Source organism: Pan paniscus, chromosome 2 (assembly GCF_029289425.2).
Source record: "Pan paniscus chromosome 2, NHGRI_mPanPan1-v2.0_pri, whole genome shotgun sequence".
Lineage (NCBI taxonomy): Eukaryota > Metazoa > Chordata > Mammalia > Primates > Hominidae > Pan > Pan paniscus.
The window spans coordinates 114,004,712-114,026,751 of NC_085926.1; the positions used below are offsets into that span (position 1 = coordinate 114,004,712).

The 22,040-nt window shown below is 36.3% G+C and overlaps 1 protein-coding gene across 2 annotated transcripts in view; it reads right to left on the reverse strand.

Annotated features, from left to right (window-relative positions):
- LSAMP (limbic system associated membrane protein) overlaps positions 1 to 22,040 on the reverse strand; it is a 630,015-nt gene that overhangs the window by 198,456 nt on the left and 409,519 nt on the right. For both annotated transcript variants that reach the window (XM_024928236.4, XM_034957145.3), the window contains exon 3: positions 11,689 to 11,814. In XM_024928236.4, the coding sequence (XP_024784004.1) occupies positions 11,689 to 11,814 (126 nt within the window). The remainder of the gene's footprint in view (positions 1 to 11,688; positions 11,815 to 22,040) is intronic.

Here is a 22,040-nt window from a genome sequence, read left to right on the forward strand (position 1 = left end):
TCTGTAAGTTTACTTTGCATCAGAATCACCTGAAGGGCATGTTAAGCTACATTTTTGGGCCCCACACCTAGAGTTTCTAATTCATGTAGGTCTGGTGTGGAGTCTGATAACCTGCATTTCTGACAAGTTTCTAGGTGATGCAGATGCTGCTGGTTTAGGAATTATACTCTAAGAACCAATGTTTTGGACTATCCAGAAACTCTGGTTTTATTAGCAAGTGGAGTGCTTTCCAGTCTTGAAGTTAGTTCTTTCTACTATCTAACCAAAATGATTGTAATTTAAGTCTTTATTGTGTTCTGTGGAACTTAATAACAACAACAAACACTTGAATAATGCTTTTTCATTAATAAATCACTTCCATATGGATTATTTCACTTTAGGCAAATCAACGTTTATGGTAGGTGAGTAGGCATTCGATTATTCATGTTTTACAGACGGAAAGTAGAGGGTTTAAAGAACTTACTTAAACCCATATAAAAGTAAATTATGGACAGCAGGGCTTTCTGACTCCAAAGTCTGTATTCTTTCTATCAAATCATTCTTCCTCTCAATTCTTTACATTTGTAGAGAGACATACATTTTTCAAACTAGTTTCATATTCATTATCTCATTTGATCCCTGAAAGCAACAGTCTGAAGCAGGCAGGGCACATATTATTGTCTACATTTTGCAGATAAAGCTATTATAAAAGATGATGAGAAAAGTAGCTACTGTCATTCAGACTGCATCTCTTTGTACACTAGGCAACATTTTTCCTCCAACATTTAGTAGCAGCATCTGATGTAGCAGGTACAGCATTAGATGCTGTTCTTTCCAGTGATAAGTATTCAATGACAAAGTATTATAACCCCACCCCCACTCCCCACCAACATTTTTTTTTTTTCTCTTTTCATGGTAGAAATGCATTTGAAGGGAAAGGAGGTGGGGATGAACTTTAGTGTTACCAGATTGGTAGGAACGTGGGGAAAGGTCCCTAACTGCTATATTTCGAATACTAAGGACAGCAGCTTTCTCCACCTGTAGTCCAGGGCTTTTCAAAATTTAATGAGCACCTGGGGATCTTGAGGAAATGCAGATTTTCATCCAGTGGGTCAGGGATGGGACCCAATATTCTGCATTTCCTTGTCTCTTCTACCACTTCTTCCAGGAGCAATATTCTATATTTCCACAGTGATGCCAGTTCTGATAGTCAGAGTCCAACCTTGTAGCCAAGGAAAAACCTTATTTCTCAAAACTATTATTATTTTCATTCTCTGAACCACCTCTCAATCTCTAGGCTGAAACAGAAAAATTGAAAATATAAAACATTGTAATAATATTCGGTGAGTACTACACACATTGTGGGACTTACCTAGGTGTTTCTCTGTGCTAGACTGCTTATGTATCCCACAATCTTCCAAACTATTTTGTTCTGAAGATCCTGGATGATGCTCAAACTGTGGCCCATAGAGCAGCAGTGCTCACATTACCTGAGTGCTTGTCAGAAAAGCAGAATTTCAGGCCCCACCCAGACCTACTGAATCAAAATCCACATTTTAATAAGATTCTTCAGATCATTTCCTAGCACCGCTGTAACAGAAGTCCTTCCAATCGTCTTGGCAATCCCCCTGTAATTATAGAGTCATCATTCTGTTCACCTGGCTTGTAATCTAACTCCCTGAGAGGCTTTACTTCTACAGAATCCTAAAATTCACAAAAGAGATAATTTAAGTGTAAGATTAGCTAAGGAATCTGTATTGTTCAATACCTTTGCTTCTACTCTGGGTAATTCCGATGATCAGTCAAATTTGTAAATCCAGCGGCCATCTAATATTGGCCACAAAAGTTATGCCACAGGTGGCCACCACCAGAAGGGTTTATAGTAAATTACAGGAAGTATTATAAAACTTCCAGCTCTTGTAATGGGGGCTCCTTCTTCTGTTTGACTCAACTTATTAACTGTCAGAGTGGGACTGAACCCTTCCCTACCACACCCTCACCCCCACTATAGCACAAGTTCATTGGCGTGATAGTGTCGAGATCCTTGTCACCACACACATAAAGAAAAAAAAAATCCTTTCCCAGATAAGAAATTTGCAATAGACATTTCACAGTGTTTTGTTTTGTTGTTGTTGTTTTGAGATGGAGTCTCACTCTGCCACCCAGGCTGGAGTGCAGTGGTACAATCTTGGCTCACTGGAACCTCCACCTCCCAGGTTTAAGCAATTTTCTTGCCTCAGCCTCCCAAGTAGCTGGGACTATGGGCACATGCCACCACACCGAGCTAATTTTTGTACTTTTAGTAGAGATGGGGTTTCACCATGTTGGCCAGCCTGGTCTTGAACTCCTGACCTCAAGTGATCCACCCACCTTGGCCTCCCAAAGTGCTGGGATTACGGGCATGAGCCACTGTACCCAGCCCAACATTTCACAGTGTTTTCAGGAAAGGAAATGTCCTATATGTTAAAGATGTACATTATATAGTACTGTAAAACTATAGTTTATGAAGACTCTGTTCTTTAGGTGTAAGCTTTAAGCAGGTTGCAACAGAGTCTGACTTTTCCCTGGAATAACTAATTCATTTATTCCTTCAGCAAATATTTATTGAACAGTCTGTGCCAGGCACTACAATGGGAACTAAGGACATGCAGGTGGCTGCTTTCATGAGGAAAATAGACAGTAAAAAAGTAAACAAATGTTTAAAACAATTACTGAGTGTGATAACTGCTGAGAGGAAAAGAACAATTGCTGATAATAAATGGGTGATAAAAGACTATGAAAGGGCCAGCTACAAGAATGTTGAGATTTGGGAGGATTCGCCATAGAACATTGGAAAATGATGCAAGTGGGATGGAAGCAGGTCAGCACATCAGAGTAACTCAAGGCAAGAAGAATCTGAATTGGACCTAGACAGAGAACTTTCCTGAAGTGTCCAGAATCTTCTTGGCAATAAATTACTGAGACTATTAGTTGGATAGGCTTAAGTTCTATAATTCTATTGTATCATTTGTAATTTTCTTTCTATTCACTCATGGTTTATTATCAGTGTGTATTTAGTTTATACTTCATGATATAAGTTAGGTTACTTCCCACTAATATTTCTATTTTTTTAGAATGAAATCCTTAATTCAATAACTTGGTTGATTGACTGAACACCTGTAATATGCCAATTAATATCTTGAAAATATACACATGAATAAGGCATAGTTTGTGCTTTTTTTTTTTTTTTTTTTTTTGAGACAGAGTCTCACTCTGTTGCCCAGGCTGGAGTGCAATGGCATGATCTCGGCTCACTGCAAGCTCTGCCTCCTGGGTTCACGCCATCCTCTTGCCTCAGCCTCCTGAGTAGCTGGGACCACAGGTGCACGCCACCACGCCCAGCTAATTTTTTGATTACAGGCGTGAGCCACTGCACCCGGCCAGTTTTTGCATTTTTATAGATCTTATAAACTAGGGGGAGAATGAATGAGCACATAGTTAAAATGCAGTTTTATTAATTTTACGATGTTCCTTCCTGGAGGAAGTGTCATCTTGAAGGTCTTGCAAGAATAAGTTATACTGGTAAAATGATGATACGAATGGGATAAGCAATCATGTATCAAGTAGAAAGCCAGAATTGTGAAGGCCAAAAAGCAAGTGAATAAAGTACACTCTTGAAATATAAAAGGAGTATAATTTCAAGAGTGTTCCAGGGATAGGATGATCACTTGAATTAGGCATTTAATGTCATGTTAAGTAGTTTGAACTTTATTCCAAAAGTGCTGGGAAATAGGAAAATTAAGCAAAAAAAAATTAACCTGACCATTTCCATACTTAGAAATAGTAGCAAAGGGTCCAATTGGAAAACTGATGAAAGGCAGGTGAGAGGAAATATTGGCTGAACTACATTGTGACAATGAAAATAAGGAAAGTGAATGAATTAGTAGTTACCAAGGAAAATACTCAAGATAATGTGTGAAATTAATCATTGCTGGGGCAAAGGAAGAAAAAGAGGCCAGGATCATTCTTACCTTTCTGGCTCAGACAATTTTTATTTCCTTCCCTGAACATCTCTTGGAACTTGTCCTCTGGCCCGTTTGCTTCTGACAACCCTGGGTACATATATTGATTCATGAGACCTGAGATTGTCCCCCTTGGCAAGGATCTAAATCAGACCTACCCTGTCATCTCATGAGGGATATTGGAATAGATCTTAGCTGACATCCATAGACAACATTGGAAAGTCCATTGTGGACAGTCCACAGGGGCTTTACAACCAAATGAGGCTTTTTCCTGTATAGATAAGCCATTTCAACACAGTGTGAATCCTTTTGCATTCTGTTTCTTAGTGGCTTGGTTAACTCCCAAATAAATCTACCTGTACTCACTGTGATGAATTTTATTTTGCAAGCATCTGCTCATTTCAACAACTCCATGGTCACTTTGATTTTTAAATATGCTCCTGAAGAAACTATAATGTAGTATTTGTTTATTTGCTTATTTGTTTGCTTGTTTATTTTTCTGTGTAACTCCTCTCTGTTGCTGTTCAATGGCTCACTCTTGAACATTGCAGGTCATTTTTGTGTGTGTGATAGTATAATCATCTCTTGAAACACCAGTTTTGAAAAAAATAACAAGGGTTGTAATTCACCATTATGGGTTCTATATAGCTACAGTTAATAAAATATTTACTGTTATATAACCAGACTGTGGGAAAACTATCTTCTCAGGTGAGAATGGATATATGAATAAGCCATGTCAGAACTTCTCCCTCTAACAAACAAGAGACTGTCGTTGTCATGGCTTTTTAAAAAATAGACCTTAAGCGGGTACATTGGGATGAAATGTAATATAAGATATAAAATATTAAGGCTAACTTGGATGTTAGCTTTTTTAAAATCCCCATGGTTATTGTGCTGGAATGAAGGATAGACCTGAATAAAGAAGAGCCTGAGGTGGTTTTCAGTCAAATTATTAATCTCACCCAAAATGATCACTATAGGCAGCTAATACATAGTTAACTATAATTACAATAAATAATAATAATGATATCAAGAATTGCTAATACTGCACCAAGAACTTTGCCTACGTATTATTTTAATTTTCAGGATAATATATGATACGTATTCTATTTTTAAATGTATTTTAAACATAGACTACTTGGAATAGTGGCAAAAAGTATTTGAAGGAGTGAGATGTTGAGAGATGTGGACTCTGTATTTCTGTTTTACTAGGCCACGTACAAAGTTTCTGATTAAGTTATTGCCTCTCCCCACCCAAGGTTCCACCATGTCTTGGAGCACTGACGTCCAAACTAGTTCCCCAAGAACACATCTAGGCTGATTCACTTCTCTTCAGGCAGAGTGCTCTGGGAATCTGATGACACGTGTGTAGGGTAGGAGTGGGGCTGTAGGGTGATGCTAGGGCATTTGTCCAACACTTGCAAGAATAGCCAGCACGTTAGATTGTGCAGATCTTCTCAATGACTTAAAGGCTGACCATGTCAGTTACTGTGAGCATCTCCAGGATTTTTAAAGTTTGGGTTGTGGAGGCCAGTAATCATGTGGTTAAATTTTGTAGTCATTTTCTAAATGATCCATTTGTTTCAATAATAAAGTTACTAAAAAAGAATTTGTATTTACTTGATTAGGCCATTATGGAGCCATCTGTATTGGGAAAATATGTTTCAAATCTAAATTTAAGATATTTTATACACACAAACAGCTGTCTATATACCTGCTACTGATATACTGAGACTATACTGGGAAAGTATATAACTTTCTCTGTGAGTGTATGTGTATATAATGCAGTAGATACACTGTTATTTACTACAGTATATATAGTAGTTTATACATTGGTATATATAATATCAATATACAAGTAAGGCACTGAAAATAAAATATAGCAAACATTTTAAAATTTATTTTTGTGCTTTTGGAAGAAGGAAATGGATATATTAAAAAGTAAAAGAAAAAGTGTGATTAAAAAAGAGATTTAAACATTCAAAGAAAAGTAGCATAACAAAACCCCTACATCATGATTTCACATACAGACGCTTGCCTGGATTCTTAAATGCATTATCATTCTAGGCCATTATATACGTTGTTTTCTATACCTGGGATACTCTTTCTTCCCCTATTTTCTTGGCTAGGTCCTATTCATCCTTGAGGTTTCAGCATAATACTTCTCAGGTGAGCTTTGCTGGTCTTGCAGATTTTGCTACATGGCCCTGTTTTATGGTCTCATTGAATGCCATAATTTTTCCTCATAATGAATCTAATTATGGGGCTATTCATGCAATTACAGATGTCCTGACTTATGGTGGATTGACTTACAATTTTTTGACTTTATGATGGTGTGAAAGTCATATGCATTTAGCATGTGCACCAATTTAGGATGGGGTTATATCTGGATAAGCCCATCCTAAGTCAAGAGGTGTGTGTATTAGTTTAATGCTTTGCTTTCTTATTGAACTATAAGCTTCATTTGTGCAAGGACCATGTCTGTCTTGCTCTTCCTTGTGTGTTTACAGAGTGAACACTGTAAATAATTCTTGCCAAATGAACAAATTGTGAGATGGAGGTCAAGATTAATCTGAGTATAATTCTGTATTGATGGATGACATATTTTAAAACCAATATACAACTAAGACACTGAAAATAAAACATAAGATTGTTCTTTATCTATTTTCTCCTCTTTTAAAAGAAAAAATAAAAATATTTAAAAATAAAAAATGCAAGAGATAAATGAAAGCAATTAATAGAATAAATTGAGTCATTATTCTGTTTTGAATGTTACTGCATGGCCAACAGCCTTTACCTGCAAAATGCATACCTTTGACTAGTACACATGCATATGCTACCAAGTTTGACTCACTGAATCTTCTGGAAGGTCCACACAAGAAAGCCCCAGAGAAATAATTTCCTGAAACTTGAACTGTAGAAAATGTGTTCTTTGTGTTAAATATGAAATCATACTAATTCTAACATGCTAACTTGAAGGACCGGATGTTACTTGCAACAGGTACTTCTATAATGCAACTTAAATAAATGAGTTCAGTTTAACATTATATATTTCTCTCAAACCCATGAGGTCAGAGTCTAGGCTGGTCATATTGGGTGAGTTACAATTAGAAGTAAAACAGATGAGAGTAATAGCATTAATAGAATTAAAAAGTACCATCAGTGAAGGGTTCAGACTTGGAAATGAATTGAAAGGGGAATCTCAGATCAAGTGGTTACAACCCAATGTCCAATGAGAAAATGGGATTTCATGCTCTTCAGACTCCTCTTAGCTTCTCCAAGCACAATATTTTCCCACTCACTCCATCAAATTGCAAAATATTTTTAAAGTGAGATCTGGTTTGTGGCTGAAAAAGAAAATTACACAGTATCTCTTGGGTTGTTCTCAGCCTAAAGGGTTAAATCCTCAGTGTGCTTTTTGAGTTTTTCAGTGATAGAAAGCTATGGAGGTTGTGAAAACCTTTGCAGAAATGAAACGCACAGAAACTCTTTCTGTGACCCTGAGCAATCCTGACAACACATGATGCACATTTGAGAAAGGGACTTCCTCATGAATGTGAGAAGAAAGACTTAGAAACAAAGTTAAATGAAGATGGGAGCAGCATTGCTCACAGAAGGAAGATCAAACACTCCATAGAAAATACACGTTACAGTGCAATTGCCCTCTGGGAGTCACAGGATTATGAAAGTCTAACTTAATTAAGGGAGAAAATAGGTCACATTTAATAACTACATGTGTGACACATCATTTTGAACTATATAACTGAAGAGGGGAGAAAAATTAAGAAATCAGAAATATAAGAAGGCATGCAGAGAATGCATAAATGTCTTCAACTTCATCTAATTCAGGTGTTTTTTATTTTGTATGTATGAAAAATTCACCATTCTTCTAATTTACCTTAAGCACTTGCAGTATACTTGAAAAGGAAATTTCAGATGCAAAAAGAAAGAAACAAAGTGGCCTTACCAAATTTTTTTTAAACTAAATTAAGAGGTAATAAATATTGTCTTCCTAAAAATATACCATGCATATTTCTTTCTTTTCTTTCCCTCATGTCATCAAATGACAGATAATCAGGTATTGTGAACCCTGCGTAGAATCTTCCCCTATCCAGGGCTCAATATCCCTGTGGGGTCGAGCTAATTACAGGTATATTTCCTTTGCAAGACAGTCACACTCTGTACTGTTGAAGACACAATTAATAATTGAACAAAGCTAACCATTTTTTTTTTCCTTTCACATGGCCACGGGTTGCAGGCAACTTTGCTGTCACACAGGGAGCAGAGTCTCTTCTTTGGGTCTCTTCCACATAGCTTGTTTGTGATCTCCAAGAAAGACTTCACATTACAGGCTGAAAAGAATCACCTAAGGTTTCCATATTTTGAAAGAAAATTTTAAAAACCATGAAAACAAACAAACAAAAATCCTAGTTTCCTTTATAAAATAGCAAAGGAAAGTTCTCTCTCCTGTCACCAGGAATATGATTATGATCAGTTGGTTATTTAGGTCACATGTGAAAGAAATGAAAGAGGAGGCGTGGGAATGTAAGGGAGAATAGTAGTCTGTCCTCAAGTCTGCAAACGCAATAGAAAGCTAGTTTTGCATGTGCCAGAATAGAATCTGACCTACAAAGTGGGCCTAGATAGAAGACTGTAGAAGAGTAAAGTTGTTTCCTTTGAGATGTCTGAAGGAGCTTGGTGGGGGATATCCCCAAAGCCCTACTTGGCCATGGATGAGTGCAGCAAATCCTTGTCCTATGTCCCAAGCTATGGCCTTGAGCAGGAGTCTATAAACTTCCCTGTAAAGGGCCTAATAGAAAATATTTTACATTTGTGGGCCAAGTGATCTTTATTGCAATTATTCAGTGATGCTGTTTTAGAACAAAAGCAACCATAGAGAATTTGTAAATGAATGAGCATGGCTGGGTTGCAGTAAAACTTTATGTATGTACATTGAAATTTGAATTGTATATATATAGATACAGATATATTTTTGCATGTCAAAGAAATAAAATTATTTTGATTTTTTTCCCATTTAACAATTAAAAAACTATTCTTCACTTGCAGGCAGTACATAAATGGAGCAGACTAAATTTGATACATAGGCTGTGGTTTGCTGACCTCTGTTACTGACTATTGAGAATCCCTGTGAGTGTATCTATTTTCCTGGTTGATATTGAAGCCTCCGGGGTCCTCTGAGTTTATGTAAATACAGCCTTTACTCTTGAAGACATGGCTTGTCCTCTGGTCTTTTGTTGACTTGAAACATCATAGAAAAACAAGCTATTAAGGGGTCAAGTCACATGTTCATTATCATGGGAAAGTTTATGAGAGTTAGTTATGACTACCCAAACTCCTAGACAAGGTGGGAAAGGCTCTGAAACTCTGGTTCCACATCAGAAGTTTTACAAATTCAAGGGATAAAAAGGAATCTATCTTTAAGTTCAGTTCAGCCATAGCAAATTTTTCTTGAAAAGCCTATTTGCTAGTCAGTATTGTGCCAAAAGAAAGTGTCTTTCTATTAATGCAGTTCATTATTTGATTATAACTTGAATAGAATCTTTCTTCCTTTCTAACTCCCATTTCCCTTCTTTTATCTACCACCTTGTTCCACGTAAGAGTAAGAAATTATAAATAGTATATTTACATAGACATTTAAGTTAATTAGAAAAGGTGAGACAAAATAAAAATAATGGTAAGAAAACAAGTTGATAGCAGAAGTGTGATCTGAAATGGACTTGATCCCATAAACTTCTACATAGCTTGTTTATAATCATCAATTTTTAATGTGTAATTTATGTATAATAATTTATATATTTTTACAGATGGTCCATAAATTTGGCTGTAAGTTTACTAACAGTCAAACAATAAAGGACATACAATCACTTATGAAAATTCACTGGGTCCTTTCTTAAAAAGCAAACGATTGCTTAGGAAAAAAGAAAGTAGAGATATTGAAAAACAAAACAAATTTCCTCAAATGGTCTTTTCAAAGTAAAACTATGTAAAACAATTAACAATCTCCCAATTATAACATTACAGTAAACAAAATGATTTTAGAAGGTGTCTTTTATAACATCGTTAAATATGAGCCAATAGCTTCTATACCAAATTGCTATTCAGTAAAAGCAATGCTACTTGGGACAGGGGTAGGTGGCATGGGATTGGAGCCAACATAATGTCATCCAAGTAGAACGTGCTCTGAAGGTTCAATTCATTCCAAGGGAAAGATATAATATCTACGTTCGTACTCGAGACAATCCTTTATACATATTTTTTTCCATATAAGGTCTAAAATAAGTATGTGAGTCAATGAGTTTAAGATTGCTCTCCCAAATAAGTGTCTCATGTATATATTATCAATAAATGAGAAATTGCCTGTGTTAATAAGGATGGGTTTTGAGTGACACTTTCTCAAGAAAATAGAGGCCTTTAATAAGAATACCCGCCTAAATATAAAACCATTCTATAGGTTGGTCCAAATTTTACTTGAGAAATTAATTTAGGATCTAACATCAAACAGAGGACCCATCTTTTCACACCACAAAATACAGATAGTTTTAAAGACATTATAAACAAATACTATCCTGGTCTTTTAGAAATGTCTCAGTTTAGCTCCTGTTGTACATCCAGTCTTGAATAATATTTTTATGGTGTTCATTTTAAAATGAATATGTTGTAACAAATCTCTAGTTACTTATATGAGAAAATTTTAAGTGACTATAAGATATAAATTAGTTAAATTTGTGAGTTCTCTACAAAATCAATAATATTTTATAAGAATAATTCACCTATTGCCTATCTTTCTGGAAGATTTAAATAGAAGGCTACATTCTATAAAGACTGTGTTATTTGACAAGACATGGTTTTGCATACCAGAAAATGTAATTGGTAGAGTAGAGGAGTATGTATGTACCTAATCTTAAATAATTTGCTCAAACATTTAAATAAAGTTCCAAAAGCAGGAGGCCTGGGAACCTTTTTATGGCGATGGTGGTGAGAAGGGGAAAGAAAGGATGTTGAAGACATTCCTGGGAAATGAGTTTTGGATTTTGACTGAATTAGTATCAATAGCTGGGACTCATAATGAGCTCATGCAGCTTAGTCCATGTCTGATGCACAGAACCAGATGCCAAGGGCAGGACAATAAAAGTCAGAAACAATCTGTATTTTCTTGATAGATTTCTTCACAAGGTGCTACAAGTTAGAAAACTGTGGTTAAAAGCCAAGCAAACAAACATACAAACAACTATGTAAAATTAATTCAGACAAAATATTGCCCCAAGATGCTGAATCACCAAACTGGCATGTATTTTACATATAATATCAAGCCATTTAATGCTTCTGTATTTGTTGCATTGTTGGGGGGCGGGGAGCTGTTCTATTGAAATTGAAATTTTACAGATAGATAGATCTCTTGATAGATAGATAGATGATAGCCAGATCTACATATATATTCAGTACAATGATTGTAAACTTTATAGAGATTAACGCGTTAGCAAAGACCATGAGGACCCTAAATAAATAAAATAAAAAAGTTGCCATTCTGTTAGTATTTTAATAACAAGATAGATGCATGACCTTCTGATTCAACAGAATTTCAATTCTGATTCTGAATTGAATTGAAATTTCTGATTCAGCAGAATTCCAGGAGCATGAGCATATTTTAAACAGCATGTGGCATATTGGAACCTGGAGTATTGCTTACCAGTTGGTGTAAGGTGTCTCCAGGTGATAACAGGTTCAGGACGGCCATTGGCCATGCAGACCAGAGTCACGTTGCTGCCCTCATTCACAGTGACATCCGAGGAGATGTTGGAGATCTTTGGTGGGACTGTGAAAACAAAAGGAAATGGAATATGTAACCATATCAGTAAGATTAGGCTTGTAGCCATACAACTGGAAGTGGCAAATTCAAGGTTTTATAACTTAATTTGAATTTCTGTGTTAAGAAGTAGGATGCTGTTAAGACCCATGCTTGCCATCTGCTTACCAAATCCATAAGTTGTCCTAAAGCACTACTATAAGGTAAGAACACCCTTCACAATGGCCATCTGAGTGCTGTAGGAAATACACAAAGTAGTATGATGAAAATATCTTAGCTTTTAAAAATACTAGAATGGACCTTATTTAGATATTAGACAGCATGCACATTTATGTAAATTAATGTTATCATTGTTATTTAAATTTATTTTCTTATGTATATATAAATAAATATAATCCAATGTCTTCTCCAAGTACCAGCAAAAGAAAAACAATGCTATTTAGCATAAGATTACATTACTGTATTATTAAGATGTGGCAATACCTGGTTACTTATAATCTAGCAACATAATGAACATGGATTAATCACTACAATAGAAAGCATTTAAATATCATCTTTGTGTATAACAGGCTGCATGAAGTATCTTAGAACTTAAAACGTGAATTAATAAGGCCTATCTCACAGACAGGTAGACATTCAAAAATACTATTACTTCTAGTACTTCCAACACCACTACTACTAACAACGTAATTAATAGCTAGCTTTAATTAAACATTTATTATACCTAAAACCCAACATAGAGTATTTAACAAATATTACTTCAATAACTTCTTATAATAAAGAAATGATATCCTATGAAGTTTTTATTTATGGGTAGGAAACTGAGGCATAGAGGGGGCTAGGTGAGGGGCAGAAAATGAGTTTGAATCCCAGCCAATTCAGGGCCTTTGCTCATAAGCACTACTTGAATGAAACTTCCTCTTCACAACCCAGGCTACCAGATGGCTGAAAACAACAGAAATTAGTTTTTGGTGATGTGAGAAATGAGTCCCCAAGGGCTAGCTGTACTGCCGTCTGACTTCCTTCATTAGTGTCCAGGGTGGCAACATTAGATCACACGTCGGTAGGCTTAAGTCGGGAGTGAATTACTCACAAATTTCATCACAGAGGTTATGCACTGATTACAAATAGCAGGGTTTATAGTTTGACTGTGAATTTCTTCTTTTTTACTCACTTGTTTAAGCTGTCCCTGAGAAAGTATGTGTCTGGGGGAAGGAGGAGGACAAAAGAGCATGAAGGAGTTCAATAATGAATTGTATCTTTTCTCATTCTTACTGCCCATTAGAGACTCTGTGTAGTGACGAATAAAACAGGAACATTTTCTGCTTGCAGAAGCAAGCATCTGACAGCCAAACGATCCCTGCAAATCTTCATTAGGAGACACTGATGGTACTTGGGCAACCGACTGGTTCAGAGTGTCACAAGGAGGAAGCAGGATGAGGACTCTCTCCACCTCAGCATTCCACTCTTGTAGGGCATCTGGGTAGGGGACTGGTGATTACCAGTCAAACCCAATGGCAGCAGACTGTAGTTGATTCCAAATATTTAGCAATCTCTATTTACAGAGTTCCTAATCCTCCCTTTAGCTATCGGGGTTAAGGGTCGTTTTCTCATATTCACACACTGTCTTGCAATATGTTCTCACAGACTTTTGCAGTGAAAACCTGAAAGATCATATACATTTTACAGGGAAGAATATCAGACACAGAGAAAAATGATGGCTTGTTAAGGATGAGCCCACCAAGAACTATGACTGGACTTAGAATTCAGAAGTCCTGAATGTCCAATTATTCCGTTATTTCGAGTTCACAGTTACTAATTCCCAGATGAGTAGGCTAGTGCTCTGAACATCTTCGAAACAACTGCAATGAACTATAAATCAATGATAGTGTTTCAGAACATAACGTGGACATACTAGGTGCCATCCTCAACAATCCAAAACCTATCATAGAAAGCTATATAGTAATTCTAAGAGTCCGCATTACTAAAGTTGTAGTTACATGTGAATTGCAACACAGGACACAGTGTAAGAAGAAATATAGATATGTTCTGATAAAAAAGGCTCTATATCCCTAATATAAAACCATGCAAATTTATAAAACAGAAAAAAATCCACAACTAAAAAAAATCCCAGAGAATTACTACCTGTGGTGCAATTGACTCACAATCTCTCTCTCTCTGTGTTTTTTTTTAAATAAAAGGAGATACAGTGAAGACTTTGCATTTACATGTCACACCAGTTAAGCCACTTGTTCAATTTCACATAGACAGGTACTGATAAAGTTGGGAATAAAATCTAGAATAATTGACTACAGGGCTATGTTCTGGCCACCAAACCACACTGCATCTCCTAATTAAGGACAATCTATTCAAGTACTGAGTCTCAGACTGGAGATACAGAAAGTGTTTGTGCTGAATAGTTAGGAATGTAATCACGCTGTATCAGTGTATCACTGGATCTCTTTCAATGGGTCTTACTCCATCATTTGTTTTCCTACTTTATTTTGTACTAGCTTCCTCCCATAAGCATGTACATATGATGCAGTGTTTTTTGCTTTCAAAAGAAATTTCTCCCTAAACTCTTATTAACTTCTTTTTTTTTTCTTTTTTCCTGTGACATAGCTTTCAGGAGATCCTGAGAACATGTGTCGCTTTTTTATTTTTATTTTTTTCCCATCTTATTTACTTTCAATCTCTCTTTCCAAATCTCTTGCGGGAATTGTTCTACACCACATCGTCATTTCCCATCCACACCTCAACCTTCAGTGCAATCTGGATTCTCTCCTTAACCTCAAATGAAATTACTGTCAGGAAGCTCACCGATTATCATATTGTTTCTAGGTCTATGGACAATTTCTGTTAGCTTCTTTTTCTCTGAAGTATTTGGCTCTGTTGATGCTCCTTCCAGTTGTTATTTTTTATTTCCCTTGGATTCTAGGACACCAAACTTAACTGTTTTTCCTCTTATCCTTGTAGTCAGCCTTCTCAGATTCACTCTTAAGCTTATCTTGTCCTTTCCTTAACTATCTGTATTTAAGAGTTTGATCACTTACCTCTGTCTTCATCTCAATCTATACATTCATCGAAGGATCTTACCTATTTTCTAGCTTCAGAAGCTAAAGCAATCAACATCTGCAGCCCAGATATTTTTCATGATTGTTATATCTACATTCCAGTGGACTATTCTGTATCCCTATTGTTTGCCTCACAGACACCCAAGTTTCAACAAACTCAGGACTAAAGTCATTACCTTCATTCCCACCAAACACTTGTGTTTTATTATTTTAGTTAACAGTATCATCAGGCAGAATTGTCTAAGCAAAAAAAGCAAAGCATCTCCCTTGACTGCTCTCTCCCCTTCACCACACTCATAAAAAATTGATCCTCACGTTCTGTTGTTTATGTCATGTTCTGTGGTTTATGTCATGTATGGAGGATCAATTTTATATAAGCGTGATGTATATATACATATATATGTGTAATATACATATGTGTGTGTGTCTCTCTCTCTATATATATATATACACATATCAGATTCATTCTTTACTCCCAGTCCCTACTCCCACTAACCTTGTTTCAGACATCAACATTTCTTTCTGGGAGGGCCTAAATTACTGAAATGAGAAAATATTAAAAATGGTTTCGGCCAGGTACGGTGGCTCACACCTGTAATCCCAGCACTTTGGGAGGCCGAGGCAGGTGGATCACAAGGTCAGGAGATCGAGACCATCCTGGCTAACACGGTGAAACCCCATCTCTACTAAAAATACTAAAAAAAAAAAAAAAAAAAATTAGCTGGGCGTGGTGGTGGGAACCTGTAGTCCCAGCTACTCGGGAGGCTGAGGCAGCAGAATGGCTTGAACCCAGGAGGCGGAGGTTGCAGTGAGCCCAGATCACACCACTGCACTCCAGCCTGGGTGACAGAGCGAGACTCCGTCTCAAAAAAAAAAAAAAAAACGGTTTCTTTGCCTCTAGCCTTCCTCTCTTCATGCTCACTGCCACACATTCACCACACTACAATCAGATATTTTTTTTCCTAAATTGCAAATGTGAATATAATATCTCTTGATTAATCTCATTGTCCTCAAGATAAAATCCAAACTTTTAAATATGGTTTAATAGGTCATTCATGATTGGCCCTGCTTATCTCTCCAGCCTCATTTCCTACTCCATTTGCATTGCATCATCTGGTGGGATCAGGCAAATTTTGGCTTCTGAAATGTGCTCTCCTCACACTCTGGCATTTGACATTATATTTCTTCCTACATGAAATAGTCTTTCAACTCTTCATGTAATTACCCTCTTTCCCCTTTCAAATTTCAGCTCATCAGCTTGTCTCCTTACTTGTTTACGAAAGAGCTTCCTGTCATTCCCCACCCTGCCTCCCACTCTGCTCCTGGATCCACAATGGGTGAAATGCCCTGCTGTGTTCTCACCTCATGCCCCACTCTGGAGGCCATATTGGGTGAAATGCCCTGTGTCTCACCCTCACAGCACTGAATCATGACAGCTGGGTTACTTACCTGTGCCTTTCACTAAACTGTAAGACGCACAGTGTTTTCTAAACCACTGAATCTTACAGAGCATGGTGCTTAGAACATAGTAGGTGCTCAAAAAGTGCTTGAAAAAAATTCACTTAGTTTTTCCCAACTCTTTACTTCACTCAAGAAAGGTATCTCACAGAATTTTTGTCAGAAAGGAATAAGTTTTCATTTTGAACCAGTAAAATAGAGCTCTTATCAATATTTATTTAGCTACCCCTTTAGTCATCTATTTCACTGTCAACTTATTTGACTCTTAATAAAAAACATTAACCATGAGGCAGAGGAGTGTCTGTATATTTCAGGAACATAGGAACCAAGAAGAACTTGGTGTCTAACTTCTTCAACTATAGGCTTTTCTGAGTTTTAACGTCTTTGTTTCTTTTTCTGTGAGGAGGGAGAAATAGATAGATAGATACAGATATATCTTTCTTAGTGTAATAGTTTAGTATTTCTTTCCTAGTTTCCCATAGCCCTCCATAGAATTAAGTTTAGATAATCACCAATAACATCAGGTGGCAATTCAAAAATTTTATTCTATTACCCTATAAAATCTTTATAAAAATCCTGGGAAGTAAAATGTATTATTATTATTATTATCATTATCATTATTACTACTACTACTACCATTTCCCACATGCGGGCAAAAGGGACAAAAATGGGTAAATATCACATAGCTAATGAATAATACAGCTAGAACCAAAACCTACAATTTGTATGTTTCACAAACTTTACTCTTCCACTAGATCATATTCACTTCTGAAAAAGTGGTAGAGATGGTATTTTTTCTTTAGTTTAATTCTCAGTAGGAATGACTGCCTAGAAAGTACTGTTTAACATAATACTCTTATTTGAATCAGCAAACGTTAAGTTTTTTATTTTTCAAAATCACTGTAATATTGATTTATGCTGAATTATTGCAACATCGTAGTACTCTGTGTAGTGTTTTTTTTTCTTTCTAGACAATCCCTTAACAATTCTTATTTACAGAATATTAGTGTGATTTATTATATTTTCCTATATATAATGCCATGAACCATTTATTCAATGTTTTCAATCTATTCAGTTTCAGTGATAACTACATTTGTCTGGATTATTTTGTTTTTCTTACTGATTAATGAGAGCTACTTATATTGTAAGGAATTGACCTTTTGTTGTCATGTAGTAATATTTACAATTTATTCTTTGGCTCTTACTTTTGTTTATGATTATTTTTGTTTTGCTGAAGTTTAAAGCTTCCTTGTTGTTGTATCTATTGATCGCTCTTTTGTTATTTCTTCTATTGCTTTTGTGCATAAATAATGCTTTTCCAACATAAGAACAGTTAAATACTTATCTCGATTTCTTCTTTTTTATTTTAATTGTTTCTTTTTTTATATTGAATTCTTCGAATCATATGGAATTTATTTCTGGTATGAGAAATAATCAGAGTTTTTTCCTCCCTATAATTTTTTAGCCAATGTCCACAATACCATTTGTTGAATGATGTAAAGTGCATATACTCTTTTGGTTTTCAGAATCACCCTATAAAGTGCTACCAACCTGGCCAGCCAAGTATTTCTGGGAAACATGTAAATATAGACCTTACTTGCCATGCTAACTAATTCAACCAAAATATTTTTAAAATATATCATTAATTTTTTGGATACCACACTATTATGTGTTAATTTTAAAATTTGAATTATTAAATGGGTAATATTCTTTATTGAAATGCACATAAATTCTGCATTAAGAAATACACATTTCTTTCTTTTGTTTTTCTGTGTGCATTGGTGTGATCATAGTTCACTGCATCCTGAAACTCCTGGGCTCAAGCGATTCTTCTACCCTGACCTCTCAAAGTGCCGAGATTACAGGCATGAGCCATTGCATTGGGCCTACATATTTTTTTTCTATTTAGTAAAAATTTAATGGTGATTTCTGAAATAATGCCAAAATCTAGGTGCACCTAATAATATAGACTCCCTCAGCTGTGCAATGGGGCAGGCTTAAGTAAGATCATGACACAGTCAATCTGGCTCTGCCACCTGTTTTTCTGTCCCTCCTTATTGTCTTTGTAGTTCCTTTATCCACCCTCTACCAGATCTCCAGGGTCTGCCCTGACTCTTACGGACCCAGAGTTGACTGTCCAGAGTTGTTTGTACAGTTCTCTAGGTTCACAAATCATCCCTTCTTCTTTTTGTATAAGACTAACGTTTCTTATATATGCCAAAAAGTGGAAATGGAGACAAAGCTAGGGACATAAGTGGAATAGACATATATGATTTACTTGCCCAGAATCCATGCCTCTTTCTTCTGGTAAGACATCCTGGTTTTCCTTTGGAAAAACCACTGCTTACCCACAGCTATTGGTTTGTTGGGACTCTTAATCAAGTGACCAATTCTTGGACAAGGAGTGGGTACAAGACCTAAGCTGGACCATTCAGACATCCCCTCCTTGGAACTTGGTTTCTATGAGGAATGATTCAAAAGAGGATGAAACTGACTTAATCTCTTGTTGGCAGACTGTGTTAATGGCCTCAAATCTGTACTCCTCCTTCTATCCCCATCCTTTGCCACATCCATGCCCTCCTACAGAAGGTGACATACTTTTTCATCCCTGGGTCATGTTACTTGCTTTTGCCAACAGGATGTCAGCATCTGGAACACAAGCATAGTTTTGAAAAGTGCTGGCACCATTGAATTCACTTGTGCTTATGCCTCTGCCATTGCCACAAGAAGAACATACTCAGCTGAGCCTCTTAATCCCAGGAGAAGGATGGGAGATGCCAGACAGAATTGTCAGATAAAATAGTGTACCCAGTTAAATATAAATTTTTGGCAAACAACAAATGCTTTTTTAGTATAAATGTGTTCCAAATATTGCATGAGACACATTTATAAGAAAAATTATTTGTTGTTTATCCCAAATCCAAATTTAACTGGGCATCCTTTATTTTTACTTGTCAAATCTGGAAACCCTAGGCGAAGAGTCACCTCAAGAAATTCAGCCTAAATCAGCTGACTTCCCCACTTGTGCAAAATAAAGAATAACTATTATTTTATGCTCCTGATTTTGAAGTGATTTGTTCAGCAGCAATGGTTAGTACACGTCATGAAAGAGTAACCACCTAAAAGGACTATTATTCTTCACTAGTTTTTGCCACTAATTATTTGAGGTTATTATTTGGATATCCAGAGATACGGGGCTTGTGTACTTGCTGAAGTAAAGTTTTTCTGTTTTCCTTCAATTCTGTGTTATTTCATATTCTTCCAATGGACCACCTGCTTTATACATCAGACTAGCCAGTCAATTTCTATTGCTTAAATCAAAGAATCCTAATTTTTGCAAAGTAAGGATTAGCCATAATAAGGGGAAAATTTGAAGAGGGGACTTTCCACAGAGGTAAACTGTTGTCATCTCTGCCTAGATACTCCTTTGGCTTCCACATGCTAGCTTTGTTGCACGTTAAGCATTGGTTTTGTATCTGTCAGTTTGGTTGCTTTAAAACAACCTTACATCTACAAAGCCATTTAATTCCAGCTGTGAATGTTTTAATGCCTTTATACTTGGTTCCTAACTGAACAACCATCAGAAGGAAACTAATCAGTTCCAGAGTAGGAGAGAAAAGTGGTCAGTTGGCTCATTTCCCTAACCTCAAATAATTAGCGGTTATTATTTGTACTCAATTCAAAGTGCCATTTCTAATGGTACAAATTAGCAACAAATTAGTCTCATTAGTTATTGTTCATTCAAAGATGGGGCAAGGTGTATACACTACTGTGTATGTGGTGATGGTGGGGTCTTAAAGAAACACCATCAACTCCCTAATTTTTAACTTTTCTTTGGTACAGCAGGAAAAGCTTAAGCCCTGTTTATTTGCATATGTCACAGGCTATGAAAGAATATGGTGTGTCTATGTAAGAACTGGGTTCAAAAATCAACATAATGTTTCTTGAGCAGCACTTGCTGTATTTAATAAGCATACTCCCAGGATTCAACAATGAGAATAAAAGTACACAACGCAACACATAAATGCCATCTAGTGAAACATCAAACATCCATCTAACCTGGCATTTTGTTTCTGAAAATGCCACTAAAGCATCTTTTGCTGCATGGTGTGGGAGTTTCCAGGATGGATGACAGGACTGGGAAATGTAGCACAGTGTACTAGATTGAGAGCCAGGGGATTTGTGATCCTGCCCAGCCACTAGCTCACAATGCAGCAGAATATTCTCTGACATTTGCTTTCGAATCTCCGTCATCAGGCACTTTGTAGGCGCTTAACCAATTTTGAGTGAATAAATGACCAAACTATAACAAATTATTTAAATGCTTTAGTTTCCTCACCTAGCAATTGGAGGTACAAGGTTGGCATTAGGCGATATTACGGGATTGACATTAGGGTCAAATAAGATAATGCATTTGAACTTGGTCTATCTACAAAGCAATAAGAGGTCTGACAAATGTACCTATTATTTATTACATACTAAAACTAGCTAATAAAGAAGTGTTGGCTTGAGCCCTCCTAGGATAACATGGTAAAATAGCCTATGCATTTCTGTGGCTAATGGCATTCTAGTTATATTTTTGCAGACTCCATGATTGCCAAAAGGTGTAGATAATTACTATAATGTATAATTAATCATTAATTGTGGCATTAACAATAAATTACCCCAAAGATATGTATTGAGCTTTTATCTACTATTATGGAGAGCTATGCCAGTCTGTTGAGCCATTTAACAGATGTCTAGACACTTTATATCTCCAATAAAAAGTGACACAAAAATGCAAGAATATATACCATGAGTGAAATAATTTTCACGAAATTTTTTAGAAACTTAGCTGACTCCTTTTTCCAAGAAAAAGCTGCCAAAATAAAATTGTCACAATTTTACATACTTTGTCATGTCTCCATAAAAAATTGGTCTTCTTTAATTTGTTGTCCTTGTAAACAACAGATATTGCCAGGTGATTTGTGGCTGTCATTGGAGTCTCTGAAGCCTTAGACCTTGTAGTAGAATACAACTGGCAGTGAGAATATCTTTTCCACTAGCACTAGTTCCCACTTCTATTAGGATCCATTTGCAAAGCAAGAAACATCAGCCTGTGGGGTCGGCATTTGAATCACATTTTACCGGAACATGATTTCATTTAGACACAAATTTCATGGGAAAGTAGAAAAAATACAGAAACTATAGCTTCTTTGAGTGTCAGGTGAAGCTGAGGGTAGAAAAAACTCATTATAAGTATCAGTTACTCAAATTTCTCTGCCAGGAGTGATTACTAATGCTACATTCATGCATGCATTAAGTGATGATCCAAATAACTCAAGGTAAGAGAGATAATATGCTAACTATTTAGAAGAAAAGATAAAATGTATGCACAAAACAAAGCAATGCTAGGTACCGTGTGTGTTAATGTAGTAAACTCAGGGAAACTGGAGCAGGAAGCTAATAAAAATGACATATTAAGACAATGTATGGTCAAGAAAAAGTCATCTCCCTTTAATCCTCTTTTCATCAGACAGGAGCAGTTTCTGAACTGCACAAGTAACTAAAAGTTAGTGCTTGAAGCTTCAGTTATGTACTCCTCCGAGATGTAGCCAGCATTTTACTATGCTGCCTAAAGGTGTAAGCTGGGTAAAGCATACTCTTTTGGGCCTTTGAGCCCTACATTATTACATTCTCAAGTGGCCTTATGAGCCCCAAGCA